This window comes from Myotis brandtii, unplaced genomic scaffold, assembly GCF_000412655.1.
Source record: "Myotis brandtii unplaced genomic scaffold, ASM41265v1 scaffold312, whole genome shotgun sequence".
In the NCBI taxonomy this organism is placed as follows: Eukaryota; Metazoa; Chordata; class Mammalia; order Chiroptera; family Vespertilionidae; genus Myotis; species Myotis brandtii.
The window spans coordinates 4,661,853-4,684,122 of record NW_005361955.1 but is presented as its reverse complement, the minus strand read 5'-3'; the positions used below and the strand labels follow the sequence as shown (position 1 = coordinate 4,684,122).

Genomic DNA, 22,270 nt, shown 5'->3' with positions numbered 1-22,270 from the left:
GAATTCATTTATTAAGTCTAATAGTTTTTTGATGGAGTCTTTAGGGTTTTTTATGTACAATATCATGTCATCCGCGAATAAGGACAGTTTTACTTCTTCATTTCCAATTTTGATGCCCTTTATTTCTTCTTCGTGGCTCCATATTTCAGAGTTTTTGAGAAGAAATCAATGAGCAAGGCCAGTTCTTAGAGGATGTGGGACCTAAGACAGGACTTGAGAAATAAGTGGTGATTTAGCTTGGAGATTCAGTCTTAGAAAAACAGTGGTAGCACCTGAGGAAAGGGAGCGGAATTTAGCCCACCCCACAATGTCCATCATCCCTTGTGAAGTCTCCCCAAATATATATACATAAAATGGGCATAAGGTCCAGGGCCTGGTGTGCCAACACAAGCTCCCTAGCTCCTTTCCCAACCAGCCCCACCTAGAGAAAAACTCCAGAGCTGCCACTGTAACAGTCATGATAAAAATAGCTTCCGTTTGTTGAGCATCCACTGTGTGGCAGACCGTATGCTAGAGTCATACCGCACACTTCTTTGAATCCTTACAACAACCCTAAAGCATAGGGATGAACATTTCCATTTTAATCTGAAGGAAGCAAGGCTCAGAGAGGCTGTGTCTTTTCCCAAGTCACACAGCTAGTGCACGTCTGAGCTGGGATTTCCACCCAGATCCGTCAGATGTCAAAACTGGTCCCCTGCCAGCAGACCATGCGGGTCGAGTGCTGTTGCAGAGGACAGGAAGGGCTGGAGGAGAGACAGGAGCCCGGGACCCTGCCATTGGGACTTTAAAAGGAGCAGGTGTCACTGTTTCACCTCCTTTCTTTCTCGCAGGGTGGCTCAGACCCCCTCCTCTGGCCCCAGCGCATCAGCATCGTCTCAGGGCTGCTTCGTGCCGTGGAGCACCTGCACAGCCTGGAGATCATCCACAGCAACATCAAGAGGTGAGAGAGGTGGGCGGGACCCTGCCAAGGGCTCTGGCTGCAGGGATAAGACAGGACCACATCCCAGGGCCCCCTTCCTCTCCCTCTGTGTCTCTTCTCTTTGCCTTTCTCTCCCCACCTCACCTCCTTTGGGTCTCCCTTTCTTTGTTACATCCTCAGAAATCAGTGTTTCTGGCTGCTGTCAGCACAAACTGCCTACCTGTCACCACATTTGTCTTTTGAAGCTGGTGTTTCCCCAACACGAACCCCACACCCATGATGTAGTTTACTTTCCACCCGTCCATCTGGTCTGCACCTGGTCGTTGAAGTCTGGGTCATATCTGCCAATTCCCCTGGGATTTTGAGCTCTGTGCTCAGGGTCTTCTTGGAGACCCCCTCCCCCGCTTGCATACCTGTTGGTGAAAGTAACTCGTGTTAGGGAGCTTCCTGCTGGTTAGTGCACACCCCAGCTATCACGGTCCCAACCATCCAAGAGCAAGAGTTCCGCATTTGGGGACTGGCAACATGGGAAGAGATTCTAGAAGATATCAGAGAATTCGGCAAAATTGAGCTTGAAACCATAGAACCCACACTTCCCCAAAAGTCCTCTCTCCATTTGACAAGGGGCAGCCCCTTTTTTTGTCTCTCCCCATTGATTCTTATTTGGTTGCACAAACAACAGTAATAGCAAGACAGGAAACAGAAGGACTCGGGGTCGTCCTGGCTCACCTCCCTGACTCATCAGTTGGCCCCCATTTTTCTGTTTCTTTTCTCATCCCCTTCCCACACAGAAGTCTTGGCCCTAAGGTAGCCCAGTTACCTGGTTACCATTTCATATTCTCTTCCCCTGCTTCACTTAAATATGGTAAACATTTTTCCACATTGCATGTCATTATTTCCAGTGACTTCTTAGTCTTCCATTGCACGGATTACCCATAATTTACTTACCCACTCCTAATAGTGGACATTAGGATTGGTGTCTACTTTTTAAAAAACTACCAGAGGGTTAGTTCTGTATTGAATATTTGTACACATAGCTGAGTTTTTTGTCCCCCCTCCCTTTTGGAGTACTTTCTGAGAGTTCACTCCCATGGTTTAGATGACTAGGTTCAAGAATATTTTTATTGCTCTTATTTTCTACAGTCTGGACAGGTTCAGTCACGAAGGATGCTGGCCTTAGACTTGAGTCAGCTAGGCCAGAGCTGGGGGTCGGAACAGCCTCAGAGGGACTGAGCCAACACAGCCTATATGGCTTGGCCAGCTGGGGTGATTGGGGTGGACATCTGTGGGGATCAGGATGGCTGCACCTCTTTGACCACACTGAATGCCATTCTCAGGGCAGCAGGATTAATCTTAGCTCCATCTCCATTGGCTTGTCGGAGTGGGCTCCTCTCTCAGGGCTCTCTCAGAAACTCCATGTTGAGGGTTTCAGTCACCCTAACTTACTGCAGCTCACTGCTGAGTTGTTTCCCAAAAGCGTCTCCATGGCAACCTCTTCTTGTCCAGCCCCAAATGAAAAGGTTCTCTCTGTTTTCTTTTCCACAGCTCCAATGTTTTGCTAGATCAAAACTTCACCCCCATGCTGGCTCATCCAAAGTCTCACCTGTGTCCTGACAATAAAAGGTCAAAATATACCAGGATGAAGACCCATCTTTTCCAGGCCTCAGCTGCATATCTGCCAGAAGATTTCATCAAAGTGGGGCAGTTGACAAAGCGAGTGGACATCTTTAGCTGTGGAATAGTAAGAGTTTCCTTCTCTGCTGAGGGGGGCCTATACTCATTTGTCTTTTCCCTGACTCCTGTGTAAGCACAAGCTATGATAGAGGCTCATAGATATGTTACATCAAAGTACAGTAGGGGTTGGCTAACTATGGCCCACAGGCCAAAACTAGCCTATGACCTATAACTAAGAATAGTTTTTATATTCATAAAAGATCTATATACTAATATGCTAATTAGACTGGACGTCTTCTGGACAAAGCCACAGTGGCAGGGGCTGAGGCAGAGGCAGTTAGGGGCGATCAGGCCGGCAGGGGAGAGCAGTTAGGGGTGATCAGGCTGGAAGGCAGAGTGGTTAGGGGCAATCAGGCAGGCAGGCAGAGTGGTTAGGGGCAATTAGGCAGACAGGCAGGTGAGTGGTTAGGAGCTAGCAGTCCTGGATTGCCCACAGGGATCAGGCCTAAACCAGCAGTCGAACATCCCCCGAGGGGTCCCAGATTGGAGAGGGTGCAGGCTGGGCTGAGGGACCCACCCCCCGTGCACGAATTTTGTGCACCGGGCCTCAGTTAAATAATAATTTTTTTAAAAAAAGGAAGAATATGTGACAGAGACTTGGTTTGTGGCCCATAAAACCTAAAATATTTACTCTCACCCAGCTGACGTGGCTTGGTGGTTGAGCGTCAACCTATGAACTAGGAGGTCGCAGTTCAATTACTGGTCAGGGCACATGCCTGGGTTGCAGGCTCGATCCCCAGTGGGATGCTCTCTTATCATTGATGTTTCTATCTCTCTCTCCATCCCTCTCACTTCCTCTCTCTGAAATCAATAAAAATATATTTAAAACTAGAGGCCTGGTGCATGAAATTTGTGCATGGGTAGGTCCCTAGGCCTGGCTGGCGATCAGGACTGATCTGTGTGGCAACTGGCAGGGTAATCGGGGGTGTGGGCCTGCTGGTGGCTGGCGATCAGGACTGATCTGTGTGGCAACTGGCAGGGTAATCGGGGGTGTGGGGGGCCTGCTGGCACCCGCCTTGGCTGGCCTGGGGCCTGCGGGCTGGGGGCAGCTCCTGCATTGAGGTCTGCCCCCTGGTGATCAGTGTGCGTCATAGTGACCAGTTGTTCTGCCAGTCGTTCCGCCGTTCAGTTGATTTGCATATTAGGCTTTTATTATATAGGATATTTACTCTCTAGCCTGTTAAAGAAAAAAATCTGCCAACCCTTGAAGTAAAGCCCCTCATGAGTGTCCAGATTGTAGTAAGCTATAGATATCATCTCCTGACTTCCCGGATTCCCACCCAGCCAGCTGTCTAATTTTCTATCCAGTTGTGTTTGTCCTTGTTTGTTCATTCATCTTTTTTGTCCATCTGTCCATCCATCTTTCCAATCATCATTCATTCAACATTTAACCACTCATCCATCCATCCGCTATGCATCTATTCACTATCCATATACTCATCCTCACCACCATCTGTCTGGCATTACTGTATTACTGTGTGTAGAATTTGTGTAGACTACCAATGTAACTTAAACACAATCCCTCCCCCAGGAGCTCATGGTCTGAAAATAGTCTCCAGTGTATATTTCTACAGAACACCAATTCCTTGAGATCTCTGTAGGTTTGGTGTGTTTAAAGGTTTTGGGGGCAAATAGGTTTGAGAAATCTGGGTTAATCAAAGTCAAGCAGATTTCTTTACCACAAAATTAATCAGAGCCTTTAATATGATAATGAGCTCTTAATCTGATCATTGTGGATTTACCACAGCTGGGCAAACAGTATGCTGTGTTTCCCAAATTATTTTGATAACTGAACCTTATTTTTTCAGTATCTCTCAGCATCCATTTCCCATGGAACCTGGTCTAGGAAATACTGGCTGAGAAAAGTGACAGTCCCTGGTTGACATCTGCCAAGAACAAGCAAACTGCATTTTGGACCTTGCCTTCTCTCTTCCTCTTCAGCCTTCAACTCTATACTTCCTCTCTCTGACCCCAATCCCCTGGCTGTCCACCTCTCCTACTAACTAGTGCCCTCCCCCTGAGCCACCTTCTGCCCTTAGCCCAACAAACACATGTAAGATTTTGCTTCCTTCTGTCTCCTAGCTCATGGGCTCTTCTGGTTTCCTTGCCCCTGTCAGCCTCACTGGGTGGTTCAGTGAAGCTCATCAGGGCTCCCCCAGGCTCCTGCTTCTGTAAGACCTAGGGGGACTGAACCCCAAAACCACCAGGCACTGTAGTGCAGAGGTTAAGAGCATGGATTTGGGTCCCAGCTCAGTTACTTTCAGCTGTGTGACCTAGGGCACATCACCTATAACTCTGGACCTCAGTTTTGCCCTCTGTAAAATGGGGAGTAAATTATATATATGAAGATTAATAAGGTAATATATATACCTGGTTAGCATAGTACTTTGCAAATATCAAGATGATGATGATGATTATAGTGGTTTGTTTTATTATTCCTACCTTTACACCATCATTCCTGATTTCTGTTTACTCTTGACTTTTTAACTCAGCTCTTAGTGTAACAATTGACTTCCTTATTCGTTCATTCATTCATTCACTCATTCATTCAGTGCCCACTGGCTCCCTGCACTCTTTCTCAGCCCTGCCATTGACTAACAGTATGATTTTGAACTTTGGTTTCTCTTATTGGGAACACTGCATTTCTCAGTGTTTTGTATGTGTTTTTTGGTGAGCACTCAGTGACCTCTGTAAAGAGCCTTGCATAGAGCCTGCATGTAGGGGAGACAGAGGAAATGTTTGTGTATTTATTTCCTCTTCTTTTCTGACACTGCTGGTGGGAGTCTTTTCAATGGTCTCCTGTCCACTGGCTGCAGGGATGCCCACTACTGCCCCCTCCTGGCCACTGCCTTTCTGTTACTAACCTAGTGGCCTTTTCTCTGGAGTAGAGGATTTCTTGGCATAAAAGGGAACCTATTATAAGTTGCTTCTAGAGGGGCTGTGGAAGAGAGATTTGACACTCAGTCCCTTATATTCACTACTGCTAGATCCTCATTTACCAGATGAGGACACAGGCTCATTTTAGTCACTTGCCTAAAAATCACCTGCACGTATAAGGAACAAAGTAATTTGAAGCCAGGTCGTCTGACTGTAGAGTCCTTAACCACCATGCTGCTATCTCTGCCAAGAATTCCTGTTCAAAGCAGGCTTCCCATTTACTAAAACACATACCGCTGTTTATCAATTTTTGGTGGCTTACACTGGCTCAGGTCTCTGCTCCTTTTGTGAGTGGATGAATTAATGAACAAATAATGTTAAGAAAGGCATAATGGGTCCGTCCAGTGTAGCTCAGTTGGTTGAGGGTCGTCCCGTGCACCAAGAGGTCAATTGTTCGATTCCTGGTCAGGACATAATCCCCAATAGGGGGCCTTGCAGGAGGCAGCCAATTGATTTTCTCTGTCAGCTTTGATGTTTCTATCTCTCTCCTCTCCCTTCCTCTCTCTCCTCTCCCTTCCTCTTTCTCTAAAATCAGTAAAAACATATGTTTTTAAAAAAAGGCATATGGATGAAACATGCTATAAATATTGCTGAGATTTTCTGCGTAGAATACATATATGCACATGGATTCCTCTTTCTTGAGATTGATGTAGCAATGCCTGCTTACCATTTCTGATTTTTTTAAAAATGAAATTATCTTTAAAATATAGTGTGTGCATATGTATGTGTGTATGTAGATAAATATAGAGATATATGCATGTGTGTATATATATATTGTGTGTATATTATACAGGGTAGGGAAAAGGTAGGTTTACAGTTGTATGTGAAACAGAGTTTATTCTTGTATTATTATTTGTTAATTATTGTATTATTTTCCATACAAAAAAACCATAAACCTACTTTTCCCCCACCCTGTATGTGTATATGCATATAGTTTATGTATACATACATATAAGTGTGCATATATATGTGTGTGTGTATATATATATATATATAATTGATGATAATACACACACATTTGGTTTCCATCCTCCCTACCTTGCTATCAGTTAATTCTATAAGTACTGGGTCTCATGTTCCAGACTTTGGGCATGTGTCTCTGCTGGCAAATGGCAGAGCTGAGCCTGGAGCTCAGACTGTATTATTGAGAAGAAGCTTCTCTCTTGACGTGTACATGAGTGTGTGAACTGTGCTAACTCCATGTTCTCTGCAGGTATTAGCTGAGGTCCTCACTGGCATCCCTGCGATGGATCACGACCGAAGCCCAGTTTACCTGGTAAGGAAACCAGTCACTTCTGGTTTGAGCCTCACAGCCACGAGGGGTCAGGAGGGGACCCATTTTACAGGTGCTAATGAGGTCTCAGACCAGGGTTTGATTTGCATCCGTGCAAAGTAGCTTTAATCTCCCACACCCACCTGCCAGCTAACAATTACTTTTTCATGATATAATAGAATTTAGAATGTTTAAGGAAAACTCATTTCTTCTCTCTACACATCAGGCAATCAAACAGGGTTGTCCTCAAATTGGTAAGTTAGTTTCAGGCTTTTTAAATGGGTTTCTATAATAAATTCAATAACTTCCATATTTGGTAGGTTCAAAGAACTATCATAGGTATAGTGTCATTTCAAAAATATAACAACACAGCTTGACTCTAGCACCTTCCATAAATTATCTTCCTTTTTTTTTTAAAGATATGTTTTTATTGATTTCAGAGAGAGGAAGGGAGAGGGAAATATAGAAACATCAGTGATGAGAGAGAATCATTGATCGCTGATGAGCAACTTCTTGGTTCTGGATCGACGCTCAACTACTGAGCCACGCAGGCCAGGCCCATAAATTACCTTTCTAAGTCATCTCAGAATCCCTATGAGATTGATAGAGGCATTATGTTCACCTGTAGATGAGGAAAGCCAGCTCTGCGGTTTGCCTGAAATCTCAGCTGTACTGAATGTCAGAGCAGGAATTCCGAGTCAGGTCTTCTGGATTGCAGATCCTGGAGTTCTCAACCTTGACACTTTTGACTGTTTAATTCCCATGGAAGTCCAACCATATGAATTCAGTAGTATCATCATCCCCATTTTACGGATGAAAAAAACCAAGGCCAAGGTGAAGAGACTTGTCTCATGCTCCTCAGTGAGATCAGTGATCAAACGGATTTGAACCCATGTCTTTGGCAGAGATCGAAGTTCTGGCAAGCTCTGGCCCTCTGCATCAGTTTGCGAGGGGAACCCCTTTTCTGACTTGATGTTGAGGCCAGTGGAGCAGCTGGCTTTTTGTGACTGGGCCCCAGTAGCATTCCCTGAGCTTTAGGGTGGAGAGCTGAAGGCCTCCCCTATACACAGAAAGTCACAACTTGTCCCTCTACTGAGCTCTCTGAGCTCCGCCCCCTTTGGGCACCGAGCTCCAGATACCACAAAGAGGTCAGTTTAAGCAGCTTGGATGTGGTTTGGGTAGTTTGGGGCAGTTTCTCATCTCCTGACAGTTTTCTCGAGATGGATTTCTCAGCAGTCCTCTGGGGCTCCCTGGGTGAATGTCACAGGAGAAAGAGGCTTTGGAGGCATTTATATGAAATTTGCTAGGTTTTTTCTGTTAATGGTTTCTAAAATGTGAAGGATATCACTGATTAAAAAACCTAGTTTTGCCCTGGCTGGTGTGGCTCAGTTGTTTGGAGTGTCATCCCACACACAGAAAGGTGGTGAGTTTTGTGTGGTTTTTTTTTTTTTAAGTTTTTTAAAATATATTTTATTGATTTTTTACAGAGAGGAAGGGAGAGGGTTAGAGTGTTAGAAACATCAACATCGATCAGCTGCCTCCTGCACACCCCCCACTGGGGATGTGCCTGCAACCAAGGTACATGCCCTTGACCGGAATCGAACCTGGGACCCTTGAGTCGGCAGGCTGATGCTCTATCCACTGAGCCAAACCCGTTAGGGCAAAAAGGTGGTGAGTTTGTTCCTAGTCAGGGCCCATGCCCAGGTTGCGGGTTCTGACTTGATGTTGGTTGACAGGAGGCCACCAATTGATGTTTCTCTCTCTCCCCCCACTCCCATTCCATTCTATGGGTAGGCATGGCTAGTTCCTAAAAGCCCTTTTTATTATGGACAATTTCAAATGTAAAGAAAAGAATATAAAGAATATTTGTGTATCCATCCCATCAGTTATCAAATCATGCTGTTCTTATTTCTTTGCACCGCCCAAAACTTTGTGTGTGTGTACTTTATTTATTTATTTGTAATATATTTTTATTGATTTCAGAGAGGAAGGAAGAGGGAGAGAGAGATAGAAACATCCATGATGAGAGAGAATCACGGATTGGCTGCCTCCTGCAAGTCCCCCACTGGGAATTGAGCCCACAACCCGGGCATGTGCCCTTGACTGGAATCGAACCTGGGACCTTTAAGGTCCCAGGCTGACGCTCTATCCCAGTGATGGCGAACCTTTTGAGCTCGGCATGTCAGCATTTTGAAAAACCCTAACTTAACTCTGGTGCCGTGTCACATATAGAAATTTTTTGATATTTGCAACCATAGTAAAACAAAGATTTATATTTTTGATATTTATTTTATATATTTAAATGCCATTTAACAAAGAAAAATCAACCAAAAAAATGAGTGTGACACGCGGGTCATAGGTTCGCCATCACTGCTCTATCCACTGAGCCAAACCGGCTAGGGCTGTGTGTGTGTACTTTAAAGTAAATTCCAGATATTGTGTTATTGCATCCATATAATAGTTTTCTAAATTTTTAAATATTATTTAATACCCATTCTATATTTAGAATTCCCAAATCATCTCAAAAATTGCTTTCTATTTTATTTTTAAAATTTTTTATTGTTTAAAGTATTACATGTCTCCTTTTCCCCCCATTGACCTCTCCCCGACCGTTCCCACCCCCCTCAAAAATTGCTTTTTAAAAGTTGTTTTGTTTGAAACTGATCCAGGCAAGCTCCATATTTGCCTTTGGTTATGTTTCTTAAGACATTTTTATTCTCTAACTGTACCTCTCCCCCCTTTTCTTTGTGTGTATCATTGCATTTCTGCAGAAAGTGGGTCATTCTTCCTATGGACTCTCTACGTCCAGCTTTTGGTGATTACGTCCTTGCGGTATCCTTGTTTCTCTATTCCTCATGTTTCCTGTACATTGTAGTCAGTTCTGAGACTAGGTCAGATTCGTGGTCAGTGCTACTTCCTGGATGGTGCTGTGTACTTCCCGTAGATGGTCCTACTTTCAGTGCTGAGCTTCATCAGTGGGTTCAGGTGGATGTGCTGATTCCTTCCATTACTAAGTTCCTCCAGCACCCTGCCACCGAGTGTTCTCAGCTTCTCTTGATGACTGTTGCTAGATGAGAGCCATGATTTTGTTGGGGGTAGTCAAATGGTGAGCATCTCCATCTGTCGTTCTTTTCAGGGCATTCACTTTGGACACGGTGGACACCTTCATATCTGTAAACAATACGCTTTTTAAAGGAACAAACATTTAAAAGGCAGAGCTCACATGAGAGAATTATGCAAAAGGGTATTCAAATATGCAGCCCTTGCCAGCGAGAAGTTTTTAGTCTCCAGGCATTCAGCTTCTGATGGGGTCAAGCATTTAAGTATTATTGGATCCTCAGATAACCTATTTTCTGGAGAAGGAAACTGAGGCAGAGTGGGGACTCTTGTTTTATTTTTGATACAAATATCATAACCCATGTCTGATAATCTCTGATATAATCTTTTTTTAAAATTCTTTATTAGTTAAGGTATTACAAATGTGTATAATCTTTTTTTCTAAATTGTAAGTGTATCTATATGAGAAGCTATATAAAGCAATAAAGATGAATTGTTTTATAATTAATGAATAATTTCTCTTAAAAATAATAAATTAGCCCTGGCCAGTGCCAGTGGTTGGAGCATTGGCCTGCACAAACTGAAGGGTCACAGGTTCTATTCCTAGTCAGGGGCATGTGCCTGGGTTTCAGGTTCAATCCTCGGTCGTGTTTGGGAGACAGCAAATCAATGTATCTCTCTCACATCGATATTTCTCTCTCTCTCTTCTCCCCCTCCCTGACAAAAAATAAATAAAATAAAATTACATAAAAATTAAAAGATGGCCGGAACCGGTTTGGCTCAGTGGATAGAGCGTCGGCCTGCGGACTCGAGGGTCCCGGGTTCGATTCCGGTCAAGGGCATGTACCTTGGTTGCGGGCACATCCCCAGTGGGGGGCGTGCAGGAGGCAGCTGATCAATGTTTCTCTCTCATTGATGTTTCTGGCTCTCTATCTGTCTCCCTTCCTCTCTGTAAAAAATCAATAAAATATGAAAAAAAAAATTAAAAGATGAAACTTAGCCAAAAAATAAGTTATGTGTAATTTGTGAAAACATTTCTGAAGCACTGACTATGTGCCAGGCACTGTTCTTGGTGCAGGAGATACAGAGGTGAGTAAGGTAAAGTTTTTACCCTCATAGGTGAAAATCATAAAATGTTTATTTTATATTGTAAGAGACTGTCTCTGTAATTGTTAATAAGATCAAATTATTAATGTAAGTTTTCAGTATGTAGTAAATACTTTATAAATGAAAGATAGCCCTGGCCGTTTTGGCTCAGTGGATAGAGCGTCAGCCTGCAGACTGAAGGCTGGGTTTGATTATTCTGGTCAAGGGCACATGCCTGGGTCGCAGGCTCGATCCCCACTAGGGGCCGTGCAGGAGGCAGCTGATCCATGATCCTCTCTCATGAATGATGTTTCTATTTCTCTCCCTCTCCCTTCCTCTCTGAAATCAATAAAAATATATTTAAAAAATAAACGAAAGATAGCTATTATTACTATTTATTATCACTAAAACTATTGAATGTTTAGTCAAGTATTACACTTTATGTGTTAGATGCATTATGTCGTTTAATCTTTCTGTTAGTCCTATTATCCCCATTTCCCTGATGAATCAACTGAGGCCTACCTAGAAAGGTTAAGCCATTGCATTTGTGGTATTTTTTAGTGTGCTATGGAATGCCCTCTACATGCAGGGCATTTAGCTTGTTTCTGGGATCCTTGAATTTATTTTTAAAATCCTGTTGGTTTTCTGAGAAGTTTTTGCTGTTTGGATCCCACACTCCTGAAGCTCACTCGGGTGTTTCCACTATTTTTCCACAGAAGGATTTACTCCTCCATGAAATTCCAAGTAGCACCAGGAAGACAGGTGTGGAGAAAGTGATGGCTAAGGAGATCTGCCAGAAATACCTGGAGAAGAGAGCAGGGGTTCTGCCGGAAGACTGTGCGGAGGCTTTGGCCACGGCCGTCTGCCTCTGCCTGCGGAGGCGGAATGCCAGCCTGGCAGAGGTGAGCTTGGTTCTCAGCCTTCCCCCAGCCATGAGCTCTGTCCTGGGTCAGCTGGGTCTCACTTCCGAGGCTGCATGGGTTTGCTTTATCAGGGACTAGGGTTGATCCCAGAAACAAGCTAAGATTCAGGGTTGATCCCTTCACTGAGATGTGATCTCATAAACCAGGGCTGTATTTGGTTGGAAGTAGCAGAACATGTTGGAACTTACATCAGCAAAACAGGGCAGTATATGGATAAGGGTGTCTTACGAGCCTGAGGGCCATGTGCTGCGGGCCTGAGGGGCCCAGGGCCACACCCTTGGTTATTAACAGAACTCTGGTGCTCTTGCTGAACCTGCCTTATTCCTCCTCTTGTCTCTGTAGGCCCCCTTTCTCTTTTTCTTTATTTTCTTGGTTAGGGGATATGGCCATATTCACTTATATGTTATAGTTCTGCCCCATGGAGAGACCAAGTCTCCAGGTCCCCATTCCAACATCTCAGTGAGAGAACTTGATTGGCCTAGGTAGTGTCAGGCTGGCCCCATTGGCCAGTCAGGTAAGATGAGGGGCACAGGTTCTGGTATATAAACCTGGCAGTCAGGGGAGGTCAATTCCTGAAAGGAGAAGGGGCCAGGCCCTAGAGAAAGGGAGCATTTTTAGCTTGTGGGCTAGGCAGACACCCCAGAAATTAACCACCCCAGGAGGTAAAACATATTCTTATGGCTAGGATATGTAAAGGTGGTTTCCATGGTAATAGGTATAAATTTGGACACTGTTGCCTGGTCTTTTTAAGGTCAAAATTACTGCTTGAGAGGGCTTAGAGATAATCTAGCTGAGTGATTTTCAAGTGGTGTCTGGCAGAGAGGGGCTCCTTGAAAGTACCTCAGGAGTTGCTGTTGGCAGCAAGAGGACTATGGGGAGCTGTAGGCCCCACTTGTGGCTTCAATCAGACACCACTTTAACTTCTTATAATTATACTAGAGGCCCGGTGCACAAACATTTGTACACTCGGGGGGTCCCTCAGCCCGGCCTGTGCCCTCTTGCAGTCTGGGACCCCTCGGGGGATGTCCACCTGCTGGCTTAGGCCCGCTCCCCAGGGGATTGGGCCTAAGCTGGCAGGAAGATATCCCTCTGGAAGCCTGGGAGCCCTCAGGGGATGTCCACTTGCCAGCAGGGAGCAGGCCTAAGCTGCAGTTGGACATCCTTAGCGCTGCTGAGGAGGTGGGAGAGAATCCCGCCACCACCGCTGTGCTGGCAGCCGTCAGCCTGGCTTGTGGCTGAGCAGAGCTCCCCCTGTGGGAGTGCACTGACCACCAGGGGGCAACTCCTGCATTGAGTGTCTGCCCCCTGGTGGTCAGTGTGTGTCATAGTGACCAGTCATTCCTAGTTGTTCTGCTGTTAGGGTCAATTTGCATATTACCCTTTTATTATATAGGATAGGGTTTGTGATAGCTGCCAAAAGTCTTCATCAAACACAACTGCTATAGCACAAGCCTCCCATTTTATAGATGGGGATGTAGAGGCCCAGAGAGAGGAGATGATGAGGCCACAGAGTAAGTTTCTGTCAGAGCTCTCTGGACTCCTGGTTCAGGCCCATGTCCATCATCATCTTGCTCCATGATGTGGCAGGAACTAGAGACCCGAGTCATTGTTCTAAGCCTGAGCTATTCTATGTTCTAGTGCAGGGGTCCTCAAACTTTTTAAACAGGGGGCCAGTTCACTGTCCCTCAGACCGTTGGAGGGCCGGACTATAATTTAAAAAAAAACTATGAACAAATTCCTATGCACACTGCACATATCTTATTTTGAAGTAAAAAAACAAAACGGGAACAAATACAATATTTGTATTTGCATGTGGCCCGCGGGCCGTAGTTTGAGGACCCCTGCTCTAGTGCAATAGTGTTCAGTCATTCATTCAGCAGTTGTGTGCTGGGCACGGGGGGATATATAAGTGAACAAGGCCAGTTCTACTTTCCTGGAACTCACAGACATTGCTCAGTAATTGACAGTGTGGTGAGCTCTGGGATAGTGTATGACAGGGGCCCCACCAAAGAGGACTTTCCCTAGGAAGTGTAAGCTGATGAAGAGCTGTCCAAGCAGAAGTAACAGCTCATGCAAATATGTAGCGTGAGTTGGGAGAGAGCTTGGCAAGGTCAAGAGAGAAGAAGGTCAGAGAGTCTGGAACACAAAGTACTTGGGGCAAAGTGGCTTGTGATGAGTCTGCTGAGGAAGGAGTGGCCAATAATAGAGGTTGTGCAAGCACAGTCAGGATTTTGAGGAAGTCACTATGGGCTTAAGCAGGGGCAGGGCATAATAAGATTTATGTTCTAAAAATATTTTTCTCTGCTGAAACCGGTTTGGCTCAGTGGATAGAGCGTCGGCCTGCAGACTGAAGGGTCCCAGGTTCGATTCCAGTCAAGGGCATGTACCTGGGTTGCGGGCACATCCCCAGTGGGAGATGTGCAGGAGGCAGCTGGTCGATGTTTCTCTCTCATTGATGTTTCTAACTCTCTATCTCTCTCCCTTCCTCTCTGTAAAAGATCAATAAAATATATTTAAAAATAATAATAATAATAAAAAAAATATTTTTCTCCTCAACCACTTATTCTTTCATTCAGCCTCCCATTAGGTTTATTTTTTGTTCAGTGTATTAGTTAAAGTGCTTGAAGAAACTGCTATAATGAAGAGACTCCAAAATACAGTAGTTTGGAGATAGAAGATTATTCTCTTTAGCTTATGAGTTTGAATGTAGGCAGTCCAGAGCTGACGTGGCAGTGCCACAGGATTGGGGACCCAGGCTCCCATATTGTTGCTCTGCTGTCCTTACTGTGTGGCTTCTGTTTCAGAGACCAAGATGGCTGCTCTAGCTCAGGTCATCACATCTGCCAGCAACTGAAAGGGGTTAAAAGGAAGAGGAGAACACATCCCCTTCCTTTTAAAGGTGTGACCTGGAAATGCACATGTCACTTTCTCCCACACTGCATAGGCTAGAACCTCGTGATATGGCCACACCTAGCTACAGAGGAATGTAGTTTTTAGTGTGGCAGGTATTTATTGGACATATACTCTGAAGATTTATCTCAAGAGGTGACATTTGAACTGGGCCTTGAAGGTTGAGGAGGCATTTGCAATGTAGAATAAAGGGGGCAGAGCACTTTAAGTATTAGGAAGATGAGAGATCAATTGGGTCATGGACTTTAAGACAAGGAGGACTGGGTTCAGTGGTCAGCTCTGCCGGTTACTAGCTGGGTGGCCTTAGGCAGGGAATTTAACCTCTTTGATCTTTTAATTTTTTTTTATCTATAAAAACTCACTGTGCATCATGTGTCAAATGTGGTTTGTAAATTGCAAGGCACCGAGCAAATGAGATTTGTTAGGGTTGTTAAGGGTATGTATGTTTTAGGCCCATTGTGTGTGTTTGTGTGTAAAGAAGAAACATTCCTTCCCTGTCTTTCTCTAATTTTCCTAACTTCCCTAACAGAAGAGCTCTCAAGGACAGTATCTATATTATTTTGGGCATTTCTAGTTGAAAGTGATAGAAACTCTACTCAAACTCTTAGAAACACATGAGGGGGAGAGAGAGAGAGAGAGAGAGAGAGAGAGAAGGAGAAAGGGAGTGAGATGGGGGTGATGTGAACAAGTGAATGAATGAATGCATTTATTAGCTCAGACAGGACAGGCACTGCTAGGGTAACTAGAATCAGGGTCTCAACCAGAAAATGTGCAACTATCTGTGTCAGTGCTCGTGACTCTTTCTCTCCATCTTTTGCCTCTGCTTTACTCTGTGTTAGGGCTTCATTTTCACTTATTATAAATGGATTTTCTGTGCATGGTAGAAAATCTGGCTATGTCACTAGAAAGCTTTAGGTGGGAAAAATCCCAGAGAAGGGTTTTGATTGGCCTGCACTAGTCATGTGCCCAAACCTGAACCAATCATTGAGGTTAGAGGAATGGGATGCTGTGATTGGTTCACTCTGGTCATGTGGTCTTATCTATAGCTAGGGTAGATGGGGGCAACTTCAGCTCTTTTCAAAAGAAGGATGCTGTTCTTCCAGGCCAAAGCAACAAGCATTTGATTCTTCAGTGTCTTTTTCTTCTGAGGCCTGAGAGACCTGTTAAATTTTTTATTTCAGAAAGAATTCTTGGTGAGTGTTCTTGTCTCTCTCCTCTCCAAGGTGTGTGGCTCTGTGGTTGCTGTGGAAGAGCGGCTCAGAGGTCAGGAGACGTCGCTTCCTTGGGGTGGGCTTTCTGAGAGCACAGGCTCTTCCTCCAACATCCCAGAAGAAACGGACGATGTAGACAATTCTAGCCTCGATGCCTCCTCCTCCTTGAGGACAGCATCCCGGTCTGGGGTTTCTGCTTCGCCTGCCCCCACAGAGGACGGAGAAGGCAGGATGCAGGCCAGTGGGGGAATGCAGGCTGACTCCTCCTCTGAGGCCTGTACCAGTCCAGAGTCTCCCCAGGATGGTAAGTGTGTGGGGATCTGAATGTTTATACACATTTATATATCCCTGACTCAGCCCACCATTTATTCCTTCCATCGCCCTTATTCACACATTCATTTGGTTATTCAGCCATTCACCTACCATCTGACTGCAGACTCTCTCCAGCCCCGCTATGTTGTCCATCACCGAGTCCTAGCCACTGATCTAAATATCTCTCGGGTCCATCTGCTTCTTTACTTTGCACCCATCCCCCTAACTCATCTATGCTACTGTCCTCTTGCTAGAATACTGCACGTCTTCCCTTGTCCTCCCTGATCCACTCTGGCCTCTCACCAGTCCTTTTTCCAGGAGCCAACCTGGAAAAAGTGGCTTTTAAAAACAACTCATGTCACTCCTTGTTGAAGCCATTGTGTAGCTCCCCATTGCACTTAGGGACCAAGTCGAAACTCTTCCTCCAGACCAGCAAGGTCCTGTGTGGTTTGTCCCTGTCCACTTCTCCATCCTCGTTTCATAATATTAACCCATCCTCGCCAGCTGCTTCTAAAGATACCTTCTATCCAAATATACGAGGCTTCCTTCTGAAATTAAGTTTGGAAAGCCTCTTCAATGCCTTGTCCCCAAGTAAACACAGCTCAGTGAATGTCTCAGGCTCTGACCATGCCTATTGCTCCTCCTCCCTTGTGGAAGAGAGAGGGTGTAAGTGTTCACTCCACCCCCACCCTCTTCCCCCGTGGGGAGGGGCATGAGTGCCCCTCTTCTCTTCTGCAAAGGCAGAAATGATGAAAATGCTCATTACACTCAGATTCAGAAACCTGATTTAAGTGAGAAACTGTGACCAAGTCTGGCTTTCTAAGAATTAGAATAGTACCTATTTCCAAATGCGTGTTGTTCAAGTGGCTTTTTAAAAAAAACTTTCTATTGAACATCAACTACAGAGACTTCGTGGAAAATCGAGATCAACGAGGCCAAAAGGAAGCTGATGGAGAATATCCTGCTCTACAAAGAGGAGAAACTGGACAGCATCGCGCTTTTTGGCCCCTGATTACCAGAACACAGCTGAGGACTCTTGTCCTCCAGTGGAAAGACAACTGTCTAATCAAGAAAAAGATTTGGGGCAAAATCCAAGGTCTCCCAGGAACTACAAACCAAACATCAGCCTACCTGGGGGGAAGGGAAACTTCCAATTTCCAGAGTAAGTGTAAGGAGAAGGGACCTCAGCTTTTAGAGAAAGCAAAATCCACGAAGTCCTCTTCCGTTCTGGGATTTGTTAGTCAGAGCTGGGTATCATCAGGAGGTGGAAGCGGAAACCCTGGTACATGGGCCCAGGATGTGGGCAGGTTCGTGGTTCAGGGGAGGATGTGACGTTAAGCGCCCCAGCAGATGCCGTTACCCTGTTCTCACCCCTCAACAACTGACAGAGCGTTCTGAATGCTGACGGCACTTTCCTAAGTTAAAATCTCTGGGTCATATTTGCCAACGACCGCCTGCAAACCTCCGTGACCTGAAAGATTTTCACCTTGTGTCCCAATGCAGTTCTTGACGCACGTTTCAAGGTCTCAAGTTTTACAAAGGCCAGACACCTGGCAAAGGACTCTGTAGGCTTTCTGCTTTCTTTTTTCGAAATCTTGCAACCCACATATATTTATTTAATGTTTGTCTACACCTTTATCCTCCCATCCCACTAATGCTAATATTTCTGATGGAGTTTTTATTTTGAGAATATGTGTTATTTATAGCTGGATAAAAAATCAGAAGAACTGGTTTCATTCTGATTCTGCTGCTAATTAAGTCAATCATGTAATTTCTGGAACCTCAGTTTCCTTGTAAGTAACACCTGTTCATTCTCCCACCTTGGGCTGTTGGGAAGAATAGGTGAGACATAGCTATAGAAGTACTTTGAAAATGCACTTGTCCTGTTTTATAAAATAAAGAAATAAAAAGACATTAAACATCTGTTTCTGCCATGTACCTAATGTTTATGCAGTGGGTATATTTCTGAAAAGTCATGTTGCAGATTTTTTGGTGAAACAAATGTTCTTTTATATTCAGTGTGCCCTATTTTAAATAATCCTACTATAGTGATATTTTCCCTTTTATTTTTATAAAATAAATATACATTAATAAAGTCAACCGGTATCTTGTCATTAGTTTTGTGTCCAGATGAATTTGTTTGGAGAAGTCGCTCTGCATCCATGAGCCGGGGTATGGTGGGGTAGCTAAGAAATTGTGTGCTTGCTGTAAATGCTGGCTGTTAATAGCTGTGTCATCTTGGGCTAAGTTAGGGCATTACTTTGAGCCTCTGTTTCATCTATACCATGGGGAGAATAAAAAGTACCTGTTTCATAGGTTTATTGTCAGAGCAAGGGTCAGATTCTGGCTGGTGTAAGCATTCAACAGCCCCCCAGCAATGTCAGCTTTGTACTGATATGTAAAAAGCCAGGTGGGCTCCACCCAGCCCAGGTGGACAGTGATCTGTACTGACACCCCGTCTTAAGCTCCGGTGGCATGTGGAAAGCACCTTATAATTATGAGCCGGGTATTTACAGGGCTCTGAGCAATAGAGGGCAGATGCTAATAGGGTACTGGTTATCCAGACATACTTGCATTTCTAGACTCGGGCTTCATATATTTCTGGAGAGATTCATTGAGAATCTGATTAAAGCTGCAGAATTCCTTTCAGCAAGCTGTAAAGACATACACATACATTATTAATTATGTGTATTAATTATGTGTATTAATTCCAGGGGTTCTTGGGCACCACAGTGCCTTTCCATGAATCCCCAGAGGGTTGAATGGCCCGACGTTTTAAAGATGAATATGAGCGAAAAATCCAACCAGTACGAAAGGTCACCTGATGGAAAGGAAGCCGTTAAACCATTGGAACTTAGGCTCTCATTTCTTCTCCCCAAAGGCAAACACTGTTACTAATTTATTACTAGTTCCAGAGATGATTAGAAAAAAGCTTTCTATCTAATTGGTGGACTTCATTAGTCATTGTGTGTGTTATGTGCTGTTGAGTTGGCTCTGACTCCTGGCAATTCTATGAATGAGTGATGTTCACAATCCTGTGCTCAACAGCCCTGCCAGTTCTTGTAGATTCATGTCTGTGGCTCCTTTTATGGAGTTAATCCATCTCATATTTGGCTTTCTTCTCTTCCTGCTGCCTTCTACTTTTCTCAGCATTATTGTCTTTTCCAAGGAACCCTGGCTTCTCATGGGTAGTCTAGGGTATTTGTAGAGCTTTCCTCCAACATCATATTCAAATTAACTCTTTTGTTTTCTTCCCTATTAGCCTTCTTCTTTGTCCAACTTTTGCATCCATACATGCTAATTGAAAATACGAGGGTGTGGATGACCTTAGCTTTGGTTTCTAATGACACTTCTTAGCTCTGGGTGACCTTTCCTAAGTCTTCCATTCCTGACCTTTTGATCTTGGCTGCAGTCTCCATTTAATTGATGACTGAACTAAGGTAAGCATTAGTCATTAGGGAAATGTAAATAAAAAACACAATGAGATACCACTTCACACCTAGGATGGCCATAATAAAAAAGACAGGCAATAAAGTGTTGATAAGAATGTGGAGAAATACCCATCCAGCGTGGCTCAGTGGTTGAGTGTCTACCTATGAACCAGGAGGTCATGGTTGGGTTCCTGGTCAGGTCACATGCCTGGTTGCGGTAGGGAGTGTGTAGGAGGCAGCCAATCAATGATCTTTCTCTCTCATCAATGTTTCTATCTCTCTCCTGCTCTCTCTGAAATCGATAAAAACGTTTAAAATTTTAAAAAATGATAAAAAAGAAAGAATGTGGAGGAATTAGAACCCTCATGCTTTGGTGGTGAAATTGTAAAATGGTGAGCTGCACATTCTCAGCTGCAAAATGTTAAATATACTAGTAGTTTCCATATGACCCAGCAATTCCACTGGTAGATAGCTACCTAAAAGAAATGAAAACGTATGTCCATACAAAAGCTTGTGCACCAGTGTTCACAGCAATATTCAGAATAGCAGAAAGTAGAAACAACCCAAATGTTCATCAACAGATGAATGGATAAACAGAATGTGCTATATCCATGCATTGGAAGATTATTAATAAAAATTTTTTTAATTAAAAATTATCCATGAAAAAGAATGAAGTACTGATACATGCCACAACATGGATGAACCTTGAAATGATTTTGCTAAGTAAAATATATGATTCCATTTTTATGAACTGTCCAGAACAGGCAAATCTACAGAGACAGAAACTAGGAGTGGGGGTGGGGGAGGTTGAGAAGGGAAGTAGTAATGGTCACAAGATTTGGGGGTAATGAAACTGTTCTAAAAGTAGATTATAGTTATGGTGATGGTTGCACAACTCTAAATATACTAAAAAATATGTTAAAAACCCATCAAACTATATATAGGTGAATTTTATGGTATATAAATTATATCTCAATAAAGTTGTTAGAAACACACAAATACACAATGGTCAATCTTAGGCATTAAAAAAAAATCTTGCCCTAACTGGTTTGGCTCAGTGGATAGAGCATCGGCCTGCGGACTGAAAGGTCCCAGTTTCGATTCTGGTCAAGGGCATGTACCTTGGTTGCGGGCACATCCCCAGTAGGAGGTGTGCAGGAGGCAGCCGATCGATGTTTCTCTCTCATTGATGTTTCTAACTCTATCCTTCTCCCTTCCTCTCTATAAAAAAATCAATAAAATATACTTTTAAAAAATCTTGAGGTTCCACTCCTCTCTCTTTTTATTATTTTTTGCTTTACATGGGTTATTTCATTCACACTGCTCTGGATTCTGTGTTTTTTCATGGTTTTTTTTTGGCTATTCTTTCTCAACAGTACATTTGGGTCACTTCACTCTTTTTGCCTGATAGTCCATTGCATGGATAGTCTGCACTTTATATAACTAGCTTTGCATGTTGCAAACTGAGGTTGTTTTCATTCTTGCACTACAAATACTGATGCCTTCGTGCCAACTTACATGTCCTTCAGTGACATATGGGATAGCATTTCCCCACATTCTCAGTTGCAAAGAATCTTATGCTTTTAAAATATATTTTTAAAAAATAAAATATATATATTTATTGACTTGAGAGAGCAAGAGAGAGACAGAGACGTCGATTTGTTGTTCCACTTATTCATGCATTCACTGGTTGATTCTTGTATGTGACCTGACTGGGAACTGAATCCACAGCCTTGGTGTATCCAGACGATGCTCTAACCAGTCAGGGCAACATTTATGCTTTTTAATCACTGCCAATCTAATGGGTGAAAACAATTTTATTTGTATTTTTTAAATGACTTAAGTAGAGCCATTTAAAAAATATTTTGTTAGGCTTTCGTAATTTCTTTATGTTCATTCCTTTGTCCATTTTAATACGAATTCTCTTATTGCTATAGTTTTTACATAATAAGGCCATCAGACCTTGGTCATATGTTTCAACTATTTTTCTTGTCTTTCGACTTCGGTATTTTTTGCCAAGCGGGTATTTTACATTTGCGTGTAGTCTCTTTTTCTCCCCTTGGCTTCTAACTTCTAATTCTGCTACTTTCTGGGTGGGTCACTTGGTCTCTCTGAGCCAGTTTCCTGCGTTGTATATGGACGGAGTGATGATGTTGATGATGCAGGTTTGAGGAGCATGTGCGGATCTGAGCGCGCGGGGCTGAGGGGTTCACGCCGAGCAGCGGGAAGCGGTTCTCGGGATCCCGGTCCGCGGCCGCCCCCTACCTCCTGAGCGGGCGGCCACAGGAAGTGCGCGGCCTTGGCTTCAACTTCGCGCTCCTCCGACCCACGTGAGTGGCTCCGCCTTACCTCGCTTCCGACCAATGGACGAGTTTCATAAGGCGTAGGGTCCCGCCTTCCAGCCTCCTGGCCAACAGGCGAGCTCCGTCTTGCTCGGAGTCCCGCCCCTCGTGGATGGGAGCAATAGGCGCCCTCAG

General features: G+C 44.1%; 2 protein-coding genes across 2 annotated transcripts in view; both read left to right on the top strand.

The window, feature by feature from the left end:
• The window catches only part of IRAK2 (interleukin-1 receptor-associated kinase 2), a 59,918-nt gene extending 41,456 nt beyond the window's left edge, over nucleotides 1–18,462 (top strand). Inside the window, exons 8-13 of the mRNA XM_014542752.1 lie at nucleotides 831–940; nucleotides 2,465–2,660; nucleotides 6,804–6,866; nucleotides 11,723–11,908; nucleotides 16,063–16,354; nucleotides 17,268–18,462. Of these exons, the coding sequence (XP_014398238.1) occupies nucleotides 831–940; nucleotides 2,465–2,660; nucleotides 6,804–6,866; nucleotides 11,723–11,908; nucleotides 16,063–16,354; nucleotides 17,268–17,374 (954 nt within the window). The 3' untranslated portion in view covers nucleotides 17,375–18,462. The remainder of the gene's footprint in view (nucleotides 1–830; nucleotides 941–2,464; nucleotides 2,661–6,803; nucleotides 6,867–11,722; nucleotides 11,909–16,062; nucleotides 16,355–17,267) is intronic.
• Nucleotides 18,463–20,618: 2,156 nt separating this feature from the next.
• The window catches only part of TATDN2 (TatD DNase domain containing 2), a 32,541-nt gene continuing 30,889 nt past the window's right edge, over nucleotides 20,619–22,270 (top strand). The window contains exon 1 of the mRNA XM_005870133.2: nucleotides 20,619–20,637. Within this exon, the coding sequence (XP_005870195.1) occupies nucleotides 20,619–20,637 (19 nt within the window). The remainder of the gene's footprint in view (nucleotides 20,638–22,270) is intronic.